The 12,058-nt window shown below is 36.9% G+C and overlaps 1 protein-coding gene across 1 annotated transcript in view; it reads left to right on the top strand.

Moving 5' to 3' along the window:
• The first annotated feature begins 4,592 nt into the window (after positions 1-4,592).
• Positions 4,593-12,058, top strand: part of PLEKHG7 (pleckstrin homology and RhoGEF domain containing G7) — a 43,021-nt gene continuing 35,555 nt past the window's right edge. The window contains exons 1-3 of the mRNA XM_087874013.1: positions 4,593-4,746; positions 7,276-7,959; positions 9,326-9,351. Coding sequence (XP_087730139.1) covers positions 7,297-7,959; positions 9,326-9,351 — 689 coding nt within the window. The 5' untranslated portion in view covers positions 4,593-4,746; positions 7,276-7,296. The remainder of the gene's footprint in view (positions 4,747-7,275; positions 7,960-9,325; positions 9,352-12,058) is intronic.

Raw genomic sequence — 12,058 nt, 5'->3', positions numbered from 1 at the left:
CTTCTTGAGGAATTTCACACGCTGCTCTCCTGCCTCCCTTTTATGCACTGCGGTCCTTTCCATTGCCTTGGTTTGGAGGAGGAAGCGGCACCCGAAGGATTCACACAGAAGGTCACCTCGAGGCTCCCTTTCGCTTTCAAGTCAATTCGGTGGTGGGGCTTTCCTGCAGAAACCGTCAGGAGCAATTTGGCTGGTGAATTGGGAAGAGCGTGACTGGGCTTTCCTCCTCCATGCCACTGCTCGCAGCCCTTGGGAGCAGCCGGGAAGCCCCTGAAAGCTTTGGGAGAAAGAAGGTGAATGCTCCATTTCCCTTTGGGTTTTTTTTGGGGGGGGGAGGGGGGAGGGCAGTGAAATAACAACTCTTCTTCCCCCGCCATCTCTCCATGTGCCCGGCTTGGCTCCTGTGTTATTCAATAGGGTTGTGCGGAGGAGTCCCAGTTATTGGTTAGCTGAAATACCCTCCTGATCAGTAATTTGATTTTTCCCCACCTGTTCATAAACCCGTCCTAAAAATTATCTGCAAAGCCTGAATTAAAACAGTTCATAGCTTGTCTCTAAAAGTCTAGGGTTCACTGCGTTCAATTACATACACCTCACCCAGAAGCCTTGACTCTCTTAACTTTCCCAAGTTCAAAAGCATGCCAAATGCAAACTTTTACCTTTCAATAAAAAGTTGTTTGTATCATTGAAAGCTCTGTTATTGTGTTTTTCTTTTAAGGCAAAAGATGTTGATGTATGAGTTGTTTTTTCTAAACTAAAACCTCAGTATTCAAGTTAAATTGCCATGTTGGCACTTTGCGATAAATAAGTGGGGGTTTGGTTGCAGTTTGGGCACTCGGTCTCTAAAAGCCATCTCCGCCCTACACCATTTCTGACAGCTGGCTGTCCAGTCTTGTGCTAAATATTTGACATTGCACATGGTGTTAAATAATCCACATGTCCAAGTCTATTCAAAAACATCAGTTAGGGGAGATGGTTGAATATTTTTCTGATTATTCACATGATATATAAGAAATACCAAACCTTTTCCTCTATCAGTGGGGACCTGCTGTGAAAAATGGCTTCCAAATTTAAGGAGTATATCACCCAAATGGGGGTGGAGAAAATCCAAAATCAAATGTAATCAATTCCTTCCCAGTATACCTAGAAATTAAGTGCATTATTTGTCCAGAACAGAAGTGCTCATTATACCACAAGCAGGATCAACAGACTAAAACAAATATAAATATGAAATGATTTTTACTTCTGGCTGAGATAACACAACTTTGTATACCTTTGTATTGTATTTATCTATTAATCACATTTATATGACCATCCATCTCATAAGAAATGATTCTGGGTAGCGTACAACAAACAACAAATATATAAAAATCATTATCAAAATATAAAAAGTTATATTAAAATGAAAACACTATCAAAATTGAAAATATACAAACACCTGGAAAGAGTAAAAAGTTTGGCCACAGTGGAGCTATCTAAGAATACCTCCAGTTCCCCGGGACCCCCAGGCCTGGTGACATAACCAGATCTTAAGGGACTTCCAGAATGATAACAAAGAATGGCACTAAACTGACTTTGGTGGAGAGAGAGAGGGAGAGAGAGGTGTTCCCATGTCATGAAGGGCTTTAAAGATTAAAGCAGCACCTTGAACTGGACCTGGAATCAAACTGCCAGCCAATGCAGCTTTGAGGAGTTGTGCGACAGCTCGTGTGCCCGGAAAGATGGCTCTGTGTGCCACCTTGGGCACATGTGCCATAGGTTCGACATCACGGACCTAGCTGATCAGTAAGTTCCCCAGAGTCAGTCAATCTCCCTGCTCTTTTCATACTGCAGCCAATCAGGTATATTAAATAAGAGAAAATTAATGTAATGTATCTGGAGTTCAGTTGCAATGCCCATAATGTATTGACAAATTAACTAAATTCATCAGTACAAATGGATAGTGATAATTGCCATCAAAAACAATTCCATTATCAGGAAAAATAAAATATTTCCAAATGTTAAAACTGTACTAAATACATTGCAACTGAAATGATATTCATATGAGTTTTCTATTCATGCCAAATTCCACCATATTCCATTATTTTTATTTATTTATTTATTTATTATTGCGATTTATATGCCGCCTTTCTCCCAAGGGACTCAAGGCGGTTTACAAAATGACAATTTCCAATACAAATCACAACAAGATAAAAATTAAAATCAACACCCCAATTAAAACAGTTTAAAGTTATAACAGTGTACACCCAACGGATCAGTTGAGTTGACGGAAGAGCCACGTCTTCAGCTCGCGACAGAAGGAAAGGAGGTCAGGGGCTGTCCTGAGCTCGGTGGGCAATCCATTCCAGAGGGTCAGGGCTCCCACAGAGAACGCTCTCCTCCTGGAGGCCGTCAGCCGACATTGTTTGGCCGACGGCACCCTGAGGAGGCCCACTCTGTGAGAGCGCATGGGATGATGGGAGAGCGGCAGGAGATGGTCCTGCAAGTACCCCAGGCCTAAGCCATTTTCACATGATAAATTAAAATTTGAATCCACAGGAGATGGGTGAGACAGTATTTATTATTAATACAGATCTCCAACATATAGACATTTAGATTCTTAGAAGGCATTTAGTTGACCACAAGAATGTCCTGGACATGTGGCAATATTTCCAGTGGTATCCTAGTAGAGAAGATAAGCTAATTGAAGAACTGAACTTAATTATACAGTACATCAGCAGCTGCATCAACTATGAAAAATTCTATTTACATTTGTATTTTGTATTTTACAATATTTTATAACTCAATAAAATGTTAAACTGTAAAAAGTGCCAAGTGACATATTACAGGGTTCTATTCTAGCTCTGAACTCTTCAACATATTCATAAATGACTTGGGTCAAGGGTTACAAGTATGAACATCAACTTTGCAGAGACAGTGTGAGCATGTGAGGAATAGCTTGACAAGCTGAATACTAGAAATGAATTAACAAGATGAAATTCAACAAGGACACATACAAAATCGTGGATTTCAAAAACAAAAACATGGGATTGATAAGGAATATATATTGGGCATAAACTGGAGCATATTTAGAGAAGAGCAGGGAAGAGGATCAAGACCTGAAAAAAATCTTTATGAGTAATACTGGAAGCATTAGGAATGTTTAGCTTGGAGAACTGAGAATAGGATACTCCATTGGATATATGTGTAACTTGAGTCCAGTCATCTAAAAAGCTATCATGTAGAAAAATGGACAGATTTTTCACAATTGCTCCAGAATACAGGATAAGAAAAATAAATTGTTTAAATTACAGGGAACTATAGTTTGGTTGGACATCGGGGGGGGGTGGAAATCTTAAACATGGAACAAACTGTCTAGATTCTACTTGACTGAAGGTCTTTAAAGATAGATTGGTTAGCTAACACTGTATTAATGTATACTTGTATTGGGCAAAGTATATTAAGTATATTAAGAATTAAGTATATTCAAAGCCCTACATTTATGATAATAAAATAATAAACAGAACTCCTGAAGGCCCTAATATAACATCTTAAGTGTTCTGAATAAATAAGAACATTATCACAACGAAAAAGTTATGAGAATATTCTTCTATCATCAGAAACTATCTTCCTTTCCAACCCATCCAGAAAGTTCTTTCTAGCCTCAGAATATCAGAAAGATGGAAAAGGAAGCATCTGTGGCAGGGGTGAAATCCAGCACGTTCTAACAGGTCCTGGAGAACCAGTAGCAGAAATTTTGAGTAGTTTGGAGAACCAACAAATACCATCTCTGGCTGGCCCCAGAGTGAGGTGGGAATGGAGATTTTGCAATATCCTTCCCCCAGGAGTAGGGAGGAATGGGGATTTGCAGTATCCTTCCCCTGGAGTGGGGTGGGAATGGAGATTTTGCAATATCCTTCCCCTGCCATGCCCACCAAGCCACGCCCAAAGAACCGGTAGGGAAAAATTTTGGATTTCACCCCTGATCTGTGGGTTGCAAAATATCATGAATTCTCTGAAATCAAAAGCATCCTGAATCTCTAAGATGTCCTCCAGGACTGACTGCAACCTATTCTTATTTTGGTAAATCCTTCTCTTTTTCTACTTCCTCACTTCTGTTCTCAACCTGAACCCAGGAGAGTCTTGAGTTTCCAAAGGCTGAATCAAAATCTTCTGATCAGGTAGAGTTGATCTGACCAAATTGACAGTGAAAAGGGATGTATTACTATCTTGGTGCTATGAGACAGATAAGTCTGTTCAAATTGTACATTTATTCATAGATGAATAGCACACTGTCTATCAAATCTACAATGTTTGTAGCAATGTTTCTTGATTTTTTTCCCCATTTATTTCTTCTCTAAGCAGATACCTGAAAGCAGATGGGAAAAATAAGAAACTGAGAAGTAAAAGAATTAAAGAAACATGTCTATAGGGCAAATATAATGAGTAATGTAATGTAGATCATGTTACTTTCTGTAAACTAGGTTGTTACCACTTCCCTTTTCACTGTTGTGATTAAAAAAAAATCCCTTGGAAACATACAAAGAGGTCAAACAAGTTTTTTTATTGTTTCTTTCAGAAAGAAGACTAGAGAAGCCAAACAACAAAGCACTACAGTTACATTTCAGGTAAACTCAACCACATTAAAAGGTAGTGAAACTGACTGGAGGATTCAGGCATTCTTCAAAGAAAATTTCTTGTAATGTTTTTTTTCCCTTTTTTCAGAGAAGACAACTCTGAAATAGCTGTGCATTTGCTGTTTAAAGTGTAAGTAATGAACTAAAGGATAATCAAACTATCCTTTCTAGAAATTTTACCTTCTCCTATTATTTATAAAAATGTTAATTAGATGTGCATGTTTTTTCATGTTTAGTTTTAAAGTACTTTTGAAAGACAGTGAAATTAAAATATTTTAAGGTGATGTGCAGTTCGATTTTATGAAAATTGTATTCTCTGTTGTTTGTATAAAACATATACAAATGATACACAAATGTTTTCCAAGGGCCAGCCTAACATGTTTTTTATCAAACCCTTAAGTTTATAAAAGTGCAAGAAATCTATAGAAGGAAAAGTACCCTCCGGGATTTATGCAATAAAAGTTACTGTTTATGGTACTTTTTATGGGACTGTAAGCTGTTGGTTTACATTCAGTAAACTGAAACAATCCAAGCTACATCATTCACACAGGGTGAATAATATATATACCGTAGCTACAGTAACAACGGAATGCTGTTCCAAAGAAGGAGGACCTTGATTGAAAAGGTCTTCTTGATCTGGACAAACGGAAACAATTGGGAGAATGTAGTCCTGGAGACATCCAGATCCCCAACCATTTTTTTCTCAAATTTGCATAGTTTTTATTATCCATTTTCAAATAGACATAAAAATGTACAATCACCAAAATAAGGGGAAAAAACACACAAATAAAAACACATTTTTTAAAAAAAATCTATAATTATAACTATATCAAGTTCATCTGATTTTTTAAAGTCTTTAAAAGGAAAAAATGGAATAGAATAGAATTTTTTATTGGCCAAGTGTGATTGGACACACAAGGAATTTGTCTTGGTGCATATGCTCTCAGTGTACATAAAAGAAAAGATACGTTCATCAAGAATCATAAGGTACAACACTTAATGATAGTCGTAGGGTACAAATTATACCAGCAACAAAATTACAGTCATACAGTCATAAGTGGAAGAAGATGGGTGATGGGAACGATGAGAAGATTAATAATAGTGCAGACTTAGTAAATAGTTGAGGGAATTATTTGTTTAGCAGAGTGATGGCAATCGGGAAAAAACTGTTCTTGTGTCTAGTTGTTCTGATGTGCAGTACTCTATAGCGTCTTTTTGAGGGTAGGAGTTGAAACAGTTTATGTCCAGGATGCAAGGGGTAGGCAAATATTTTCACAGCCCTCTTTTTGACTCGTGCAGTATATTTTATTTTTATTTATTTTTATTTTATGTGATTTGTATGCCGCCTTATCTCCGTAGACTCAGGGTGGGTCCTCAATGGAAGGCAGGTTGGTAGCAGTTGTTTTTTCTGCAGTTCTAATTATCCTCTGAAATGAGCCTGGAACAGGTTTAGAAGGGACAACCAGCACTCAAAGCAAACTGGTTCCCAATCTAACTTTTGAAGTAGAGGTGTTACATCAGCATCCATGAAGCCTAATCACTATTCTGGAGCAGCTCCAGCTTTATAAAGGATTTCAAGTGCAACCCATGTAGAGTGCATTGCAATAGTCCAAGTGAGAGGCAATCAAGGTATATGTGAGTAAGGGGAAGGTCTCCAACTCCAGAGAAGCTCATAATTATTCCTGCAGGTGAAATTTTACAAGGGCGTTTTTTGCTACAACTGCCAGCTGAGATTCACTTAAGAACCCTAAGTTTCTTGACATATAATTTTTATTAAATACATTTTATGAGTATAAAAACAATAAGCATTTTGAAAAAATGTAAAGTTTAGAAGTAAATAAAAGTACAAAAAAAGAAATAGTGAAGAAAAGAAAGAAAATAAAAAGTTATGAAGAAGCTGCTTCTGATTTTCTTAACAGCAGCTAAGTGCCCTTCACAAATATCCCTTTTCTTACTTTCCACAATCCCAAGGAGGCAGTGAGATGCTAGGCTCAGTATTTGGTTTGACAATCAAGGTGGGATTTAAATATTATTAGCAAATTGATAACATAAGCTTAGTAGGAACTATGTTTCAACAATAAAAATCCTACAGGAACAAACCCATATATATTTAACCCCAAAAATATTTATAATAACACATTTTAATTCTTAAAATATTTGCTGCACCTGTTGTTCATTCATTCTCTCTCTAAGGTTACAATATAATTTTCTTCTTTATATAGTCTATCCTTTCTATTCATCAAACCCATAAATCACAAGTTCATATTTTTCTTTTTTCAGCAAAATGTCCATAAGGGGTTTCCAGTCACTAATAAATATGGTTATTGTCCTTTCTTTAATCAGACAAGTCAAACCTTCTTTGCTAATTCTGTCATCTTCACCAGTTTTTCTTCCATTGTGTATATTTCAGAGCCTTTCCATTTTTGTGCATATAATATTTTGCAGCAGGAATCCCAAGTGATAAACTAGTTTGTTACAGAAGGAATCATGCTTCATCTTATCCAGAATTAAAGATACCATAACAATAGTGGTAAAGAGTTCTTTATGAAAAATTATTAAGCATTCAAATGTTTTGAAAATAAATGATAAAACGTATAGTTTTAAAATAACTGATGTTGATTATACAATTGAAAACATTATTCTTTTTTCTGTCCTATAGATTTATGCTTCATGATCCAGAATGGAAAATATGGACAGTGGATCTTCTCTGGACATCGATGAAGTAATTAACATGAATGAACAGTGCCATGTATTTAAGGAGACTGAACTTTGGAAAGAAAATGTGGATTTAATAGAAAAGAACAGCTTGGGAAATACCGTGTCCTCTTCCTATGAAATATCAGCCCCAACCAACATAGGGATAAAATTGGGTCCTGATAGCCTCACTAGGAGGCGGGGCTTGCCTGGTAAGTTGCATCTATTGAATGTGGAGCATGATGGGGCTGACAATCCCCCATATCTATTTGATAGGCATGCTCCAAGTAGGATTTCTACTTCTCCAACCTTGAGGAGGCTAAGAAAAAACACATCATCGGTTTCTCAAATAGCTCCACTCCACGACAGTGCTGAGAATATAAGAACAGACAAACAGATGCCACAAATCAACATTTTTCTTTCTATGCATCCAGAACTTCCTTCTCACCCTCAGCACTGTTTTCTCTCATCATCCTCTGGCATTTACTCAAATACAGTGGCCCAAGTACAACACTCTACGTCAGTTAATCCCAAAGCAAATCTAATAGATAACAAAGATGATTTCAGTGATACTCAAACAGTGCAGAACAGTAACGAGAACAACCCTTCTCCAGAATGTGAAGGAAACGATTCTCAGCAATATAGCCAGGTAAGTAATTTTTTTAAAAAAATTATCTTTTCTGAATTAGCGTACATTATAATTGTTCGACTAAGAGTCTCATATAATAAATCATGTCATTATTATTCTTAGATTTAAAAGGAATTTAGCACTGTTTGACAGCCTATTCCAGCCTGCCTCAACCTGATGTCCCATAAATATGTTGAAACGTGTCTTCTGTTTTCACTGGCTAGCATATTTTTTATAACTGAAGACTTGTAAAGGACACCGATTGGAACATCCTTATATAGTCATTTTCCAATTAACTTTGCATAGCTTAAATTAATTATTAAGCCTAAAATCATTAATTTAGGCTGAAGAGCTATCATTTAAATCAAATAATTTATATGACATGAAACAGTTAAGATGGTGCTAATCTTCAACCCCCATCATCAAATGCCATAGCCAATGTCAAGGAATGCTGGGAGTTGGCAGTAGAGTCTATAGGGCCATTTAGACTCTATTCACATATTAAGCGGTAGAAGGCTATTAATCGTAATTAATTTGTTTTTAAATAAAAACTGTTTACCTAAATGGATTGTAAAAATAAACATTTCCAAGAACCTAGGAATTTAGAATGTCATATTCATTTTCTGACATAGTTGTTCAGAGCAGGAAGCACAAATCCCATCAAACGTTTGTCATGCAGTATGGTTTATTAAATGGCCTGAATTCCAAAGATGTCAAATGCCATCTAAACCTGAGTTAAAAATGGGGAAATTATAGGGGAGTTTTGATTCCATCATGAAACATCCATGAACTGAACAGTCCTATCATTATGGAAAAAATATTTTGTAATAGCGTTATCAGTTTCCTCAGCCTTGCTATTTATTAGTCAAAGATGAACAGAATTATTTTCTCCAATTGGTTGTAATGAAAGAGAAATTATTATGTTATCTGTGGTGTTGATGTATTCTGTAATGCAAGCTGTGGCCCTTAAATATGTCCCTGGAAAACCTCGTTTCCTTTCTTGATGGTGGCAGGATTAATGTCCATCACACTTGTTATATATAAATGAATAGACTTTTTTTTTCTCTAGTTGTGAATATGCTATCACACAGGCACTATTTACTAGTGCAACTCAATACACTCAATGCACTCCAATTAAGAGTAAATTGGCAGTTTACATTGGAATACATTGTTGCTTGAGCACAACATAGAAAAGATGGTCAACTATTGTGCCTATGAGCCTCTTGAATCCAACTAGCTGGTTATGGAATGGTGGACTAAATATGTTCCTGGCCTGATTTTTAGGCCTTAAATGATCAACATTCCATTTTAGTTCTGAAATTCCATTTTTCATGTGAAACACAGCCATTAGTTAAAATAACTAACACTCAATGCCTTATTTTCTCAGGCCTTGGATTTACATAAATCTAGTAGGTATGTATAAACTTAATCTTGCTATTTTAACATCAACATAATATTCTCATGTTATTTCATGTTGAGAAGTAAGAGTGATATGTTCACTGCATCTAACAAAATCATTTCTGTTTAAATATAGGTGGCCAGGTTTTAAATGTTCCACTACTGAGTTGTTTAAACTTGCTCTTTTAACAACAGGTACTTCGTGTTTGCATATTAGTTCAGACATGCCCCGCTATATTTGTCTTTTCATTTTGTACTGTTAGAAGTAGCTGCACAATTGCATGAAATTGTTAACAGTTGAAACATCCCAAAGCAAAAAAGACTACTATAATATATATTTCTCCAAGTTTTTTTTAACCCTTGAATTACCAAATTGAAAATACATCTACAATTCAGATGACCTTTTCTCAACCTAATGCCTTTTGGATGTATTGGATTTCAGGTCAAAACAGATGGTCAATATTGAGGAAGACTATTATAGCTATTCTGCACAAGGCATTATACAAAGTCCATGTTGCTACAGATGCATCAAACATAGATTGATTCCTAAAATGTAAGATAATGTTAATGAACATTAAGGCCATCAAAGATTAATCAACCATGTTCGCTTATTTTACCTGTTAATGATAGAAGAACAAGTAGATATTTCAAAGTAGATCAACAATTGTTCAGTTATTTGATGTTTGCAAGTATAACTGTCTTAAAAAATAAAATTACCAATTCTATTTACATTGCTAGGATCTATTCCTTGCTTTCAGAAGACCATAATCTTTCCTCTCTTCCCTCTTTTGTTACATCTGGATAATATTGTTCAATTTTATAGCTTCTTTTAATAAAAATATTACAACAGGCTCATCCCATTAGGAAGGATGAAGTTGTTGTCACAAGGATCAGATTGCTTATGGCAGCAAACTGTTCAGGTTTCCTTTTTCCTTTGTGAGTGTTCTATTCTATTCTAAATATTTGATGGATCTTTTATCCTGAAGAGAATATATACTTGGCTTCTTTGAATAAAACCAGTCTGGAATTTGAGCAAGAAAGTTTTCATTGGCTAATATGATTTGGGTGATTAATTTTTTGGCCTGATCTTACAGAACAGAGTTAGATAGAATCATGCTCTCTGGAATCAAAAGACATGATAACTTTCTCAGATTTTGTGCAGAATAAATTAAAATATGCAAACTATAGTGGCTATACCAATCCTGTCGTGGTAGATTTATCAAACTCTTTGATTGATTCAATGATTTATGGTAAAATCTGTGAGGGAAAGCTATAATAAAACATGTTATGTAGATTCTCAATTTTGAGTTTATCATAACTTGTTTGCAACTTTAAAACACCATTATATTTTATCTATTTATTTTAATTAGATTTATATGCCGCCCTATCTCCATAGGACTCAGGGCGGCTCACAACAATTAAGATATACAATCTCAATCCAAGTAAGAAACATGTTAAAATACATATTAAATGCATATTAAAATATATTAAAAATCAAAACCCCATCAGTCCAGGCTGGGCAATTTAAACAGCCATGTTTTTAGTTCACGGCGGAAAGTGCGAAGGTCAGGGGCCAACCAGAGCCCCTGGGGGAGTTGATTCCAAAGGGTGGGTGCGCCCATAGAGAAAGCTCTACCTCTGGGAGTTGCCAGCCGACATTGTCTAGCCGACGGCACCCTGAGTAGGCCCTCCCTGTGAGAATGCACTGGACAATGGGGAGCTGTTGCTGGTTGCAGATAGTCCGACAGATATCCTGGGCCTAAGCCATGTAAGGCTTTATAGGTCATCACCAGGGATAACAGGGATTGTAATGTTTCCATATGGCTAAAGTGAAATATGTTGTTGTTACTACACTTGATCTTAGCCAAAAGGCCAAGAAGCGACAATATGTTGTTGTTGTTAATCGAAAGTCGTGTCCAATCCATTGCAACCCCATGGACAATGTTCCTCCAGGCCTCCTGTCCTCTACCATCCTCTGGAGTCCATTTAAGCTCACGCCAACTGCTTCAGTGACTCCATCCAGCCACCTCCTTCTCTGTTGTCCCATTCTTCTTTTGCCTTCAATCATTCCCAGCATTAGGCTCTTATCTAGTGAGTCCCTCCTTCTCATTAGGTGGCCAAAGTATTTGAGTTTCATCTTCAAGATCTGGCCTTCTAATGAGCCATCAGGGTTGATCTCTTCTAGGACTCACTGGTTTGATCGCCTTGCAGTCCAAGGGACTCGCAGGAGTCTTGTCCACCACCATAGTTCAAAGGCATCAATTCTTTGGTGCTCAGCTTTTCTTATGGTCCAGCTTTCACAGCCATACATTGCAACTGGGAAAACCATAGCCTTGACTATGCGCACTTTTGTTGGGTGATATCTCTGCTTTTTACTATGCTGTCTAGATTTGCCATAGCTTTCCTCCCCAGGAGCAAGCGTCTTTTAGTTTCTTGGCTGTAGTCCACATCTGCGGTGATCTTGGAGCCCAGGAAAATAAAATCTGTCACTACTTCCATTTCTTCCCATCTATTTGGAATTAGAATTGAGGAATTGAGAGGGCTGGATGCCATGATCTTAGTTTTCTTAATGTTGAGTTTCAAGCCTACTTTTGCACTCTCCTTCTTCACCCGCATCAAGAGACTCTCTAGTTCCTCTTCACTTTCTGCCATTAGAGTGGTATCATCTGCTTATCTGAGGGTGTTGATATTTCTTCCGGCAATCTTAATTCCAACTTGTCAT

The sequence above is a fragment of the Pantherophis guttatus genome, chromosome 7 (assembly GCF_059756535.1).
Source record: "Pantherophis guttatus breed Tessera chromosome 7, ASM5975653v1, whole genome shotgun sequence".
NCBI classification, from domain to species: Eukaryota; Metazoa; Chordata; class Lepidosauria; order Squamata; family Colubridae; genus Pantherophis; species Pantherophis guttatus.
This window is presented reverse-complemented; position numbering and strand designations above follow the sequence as displayed.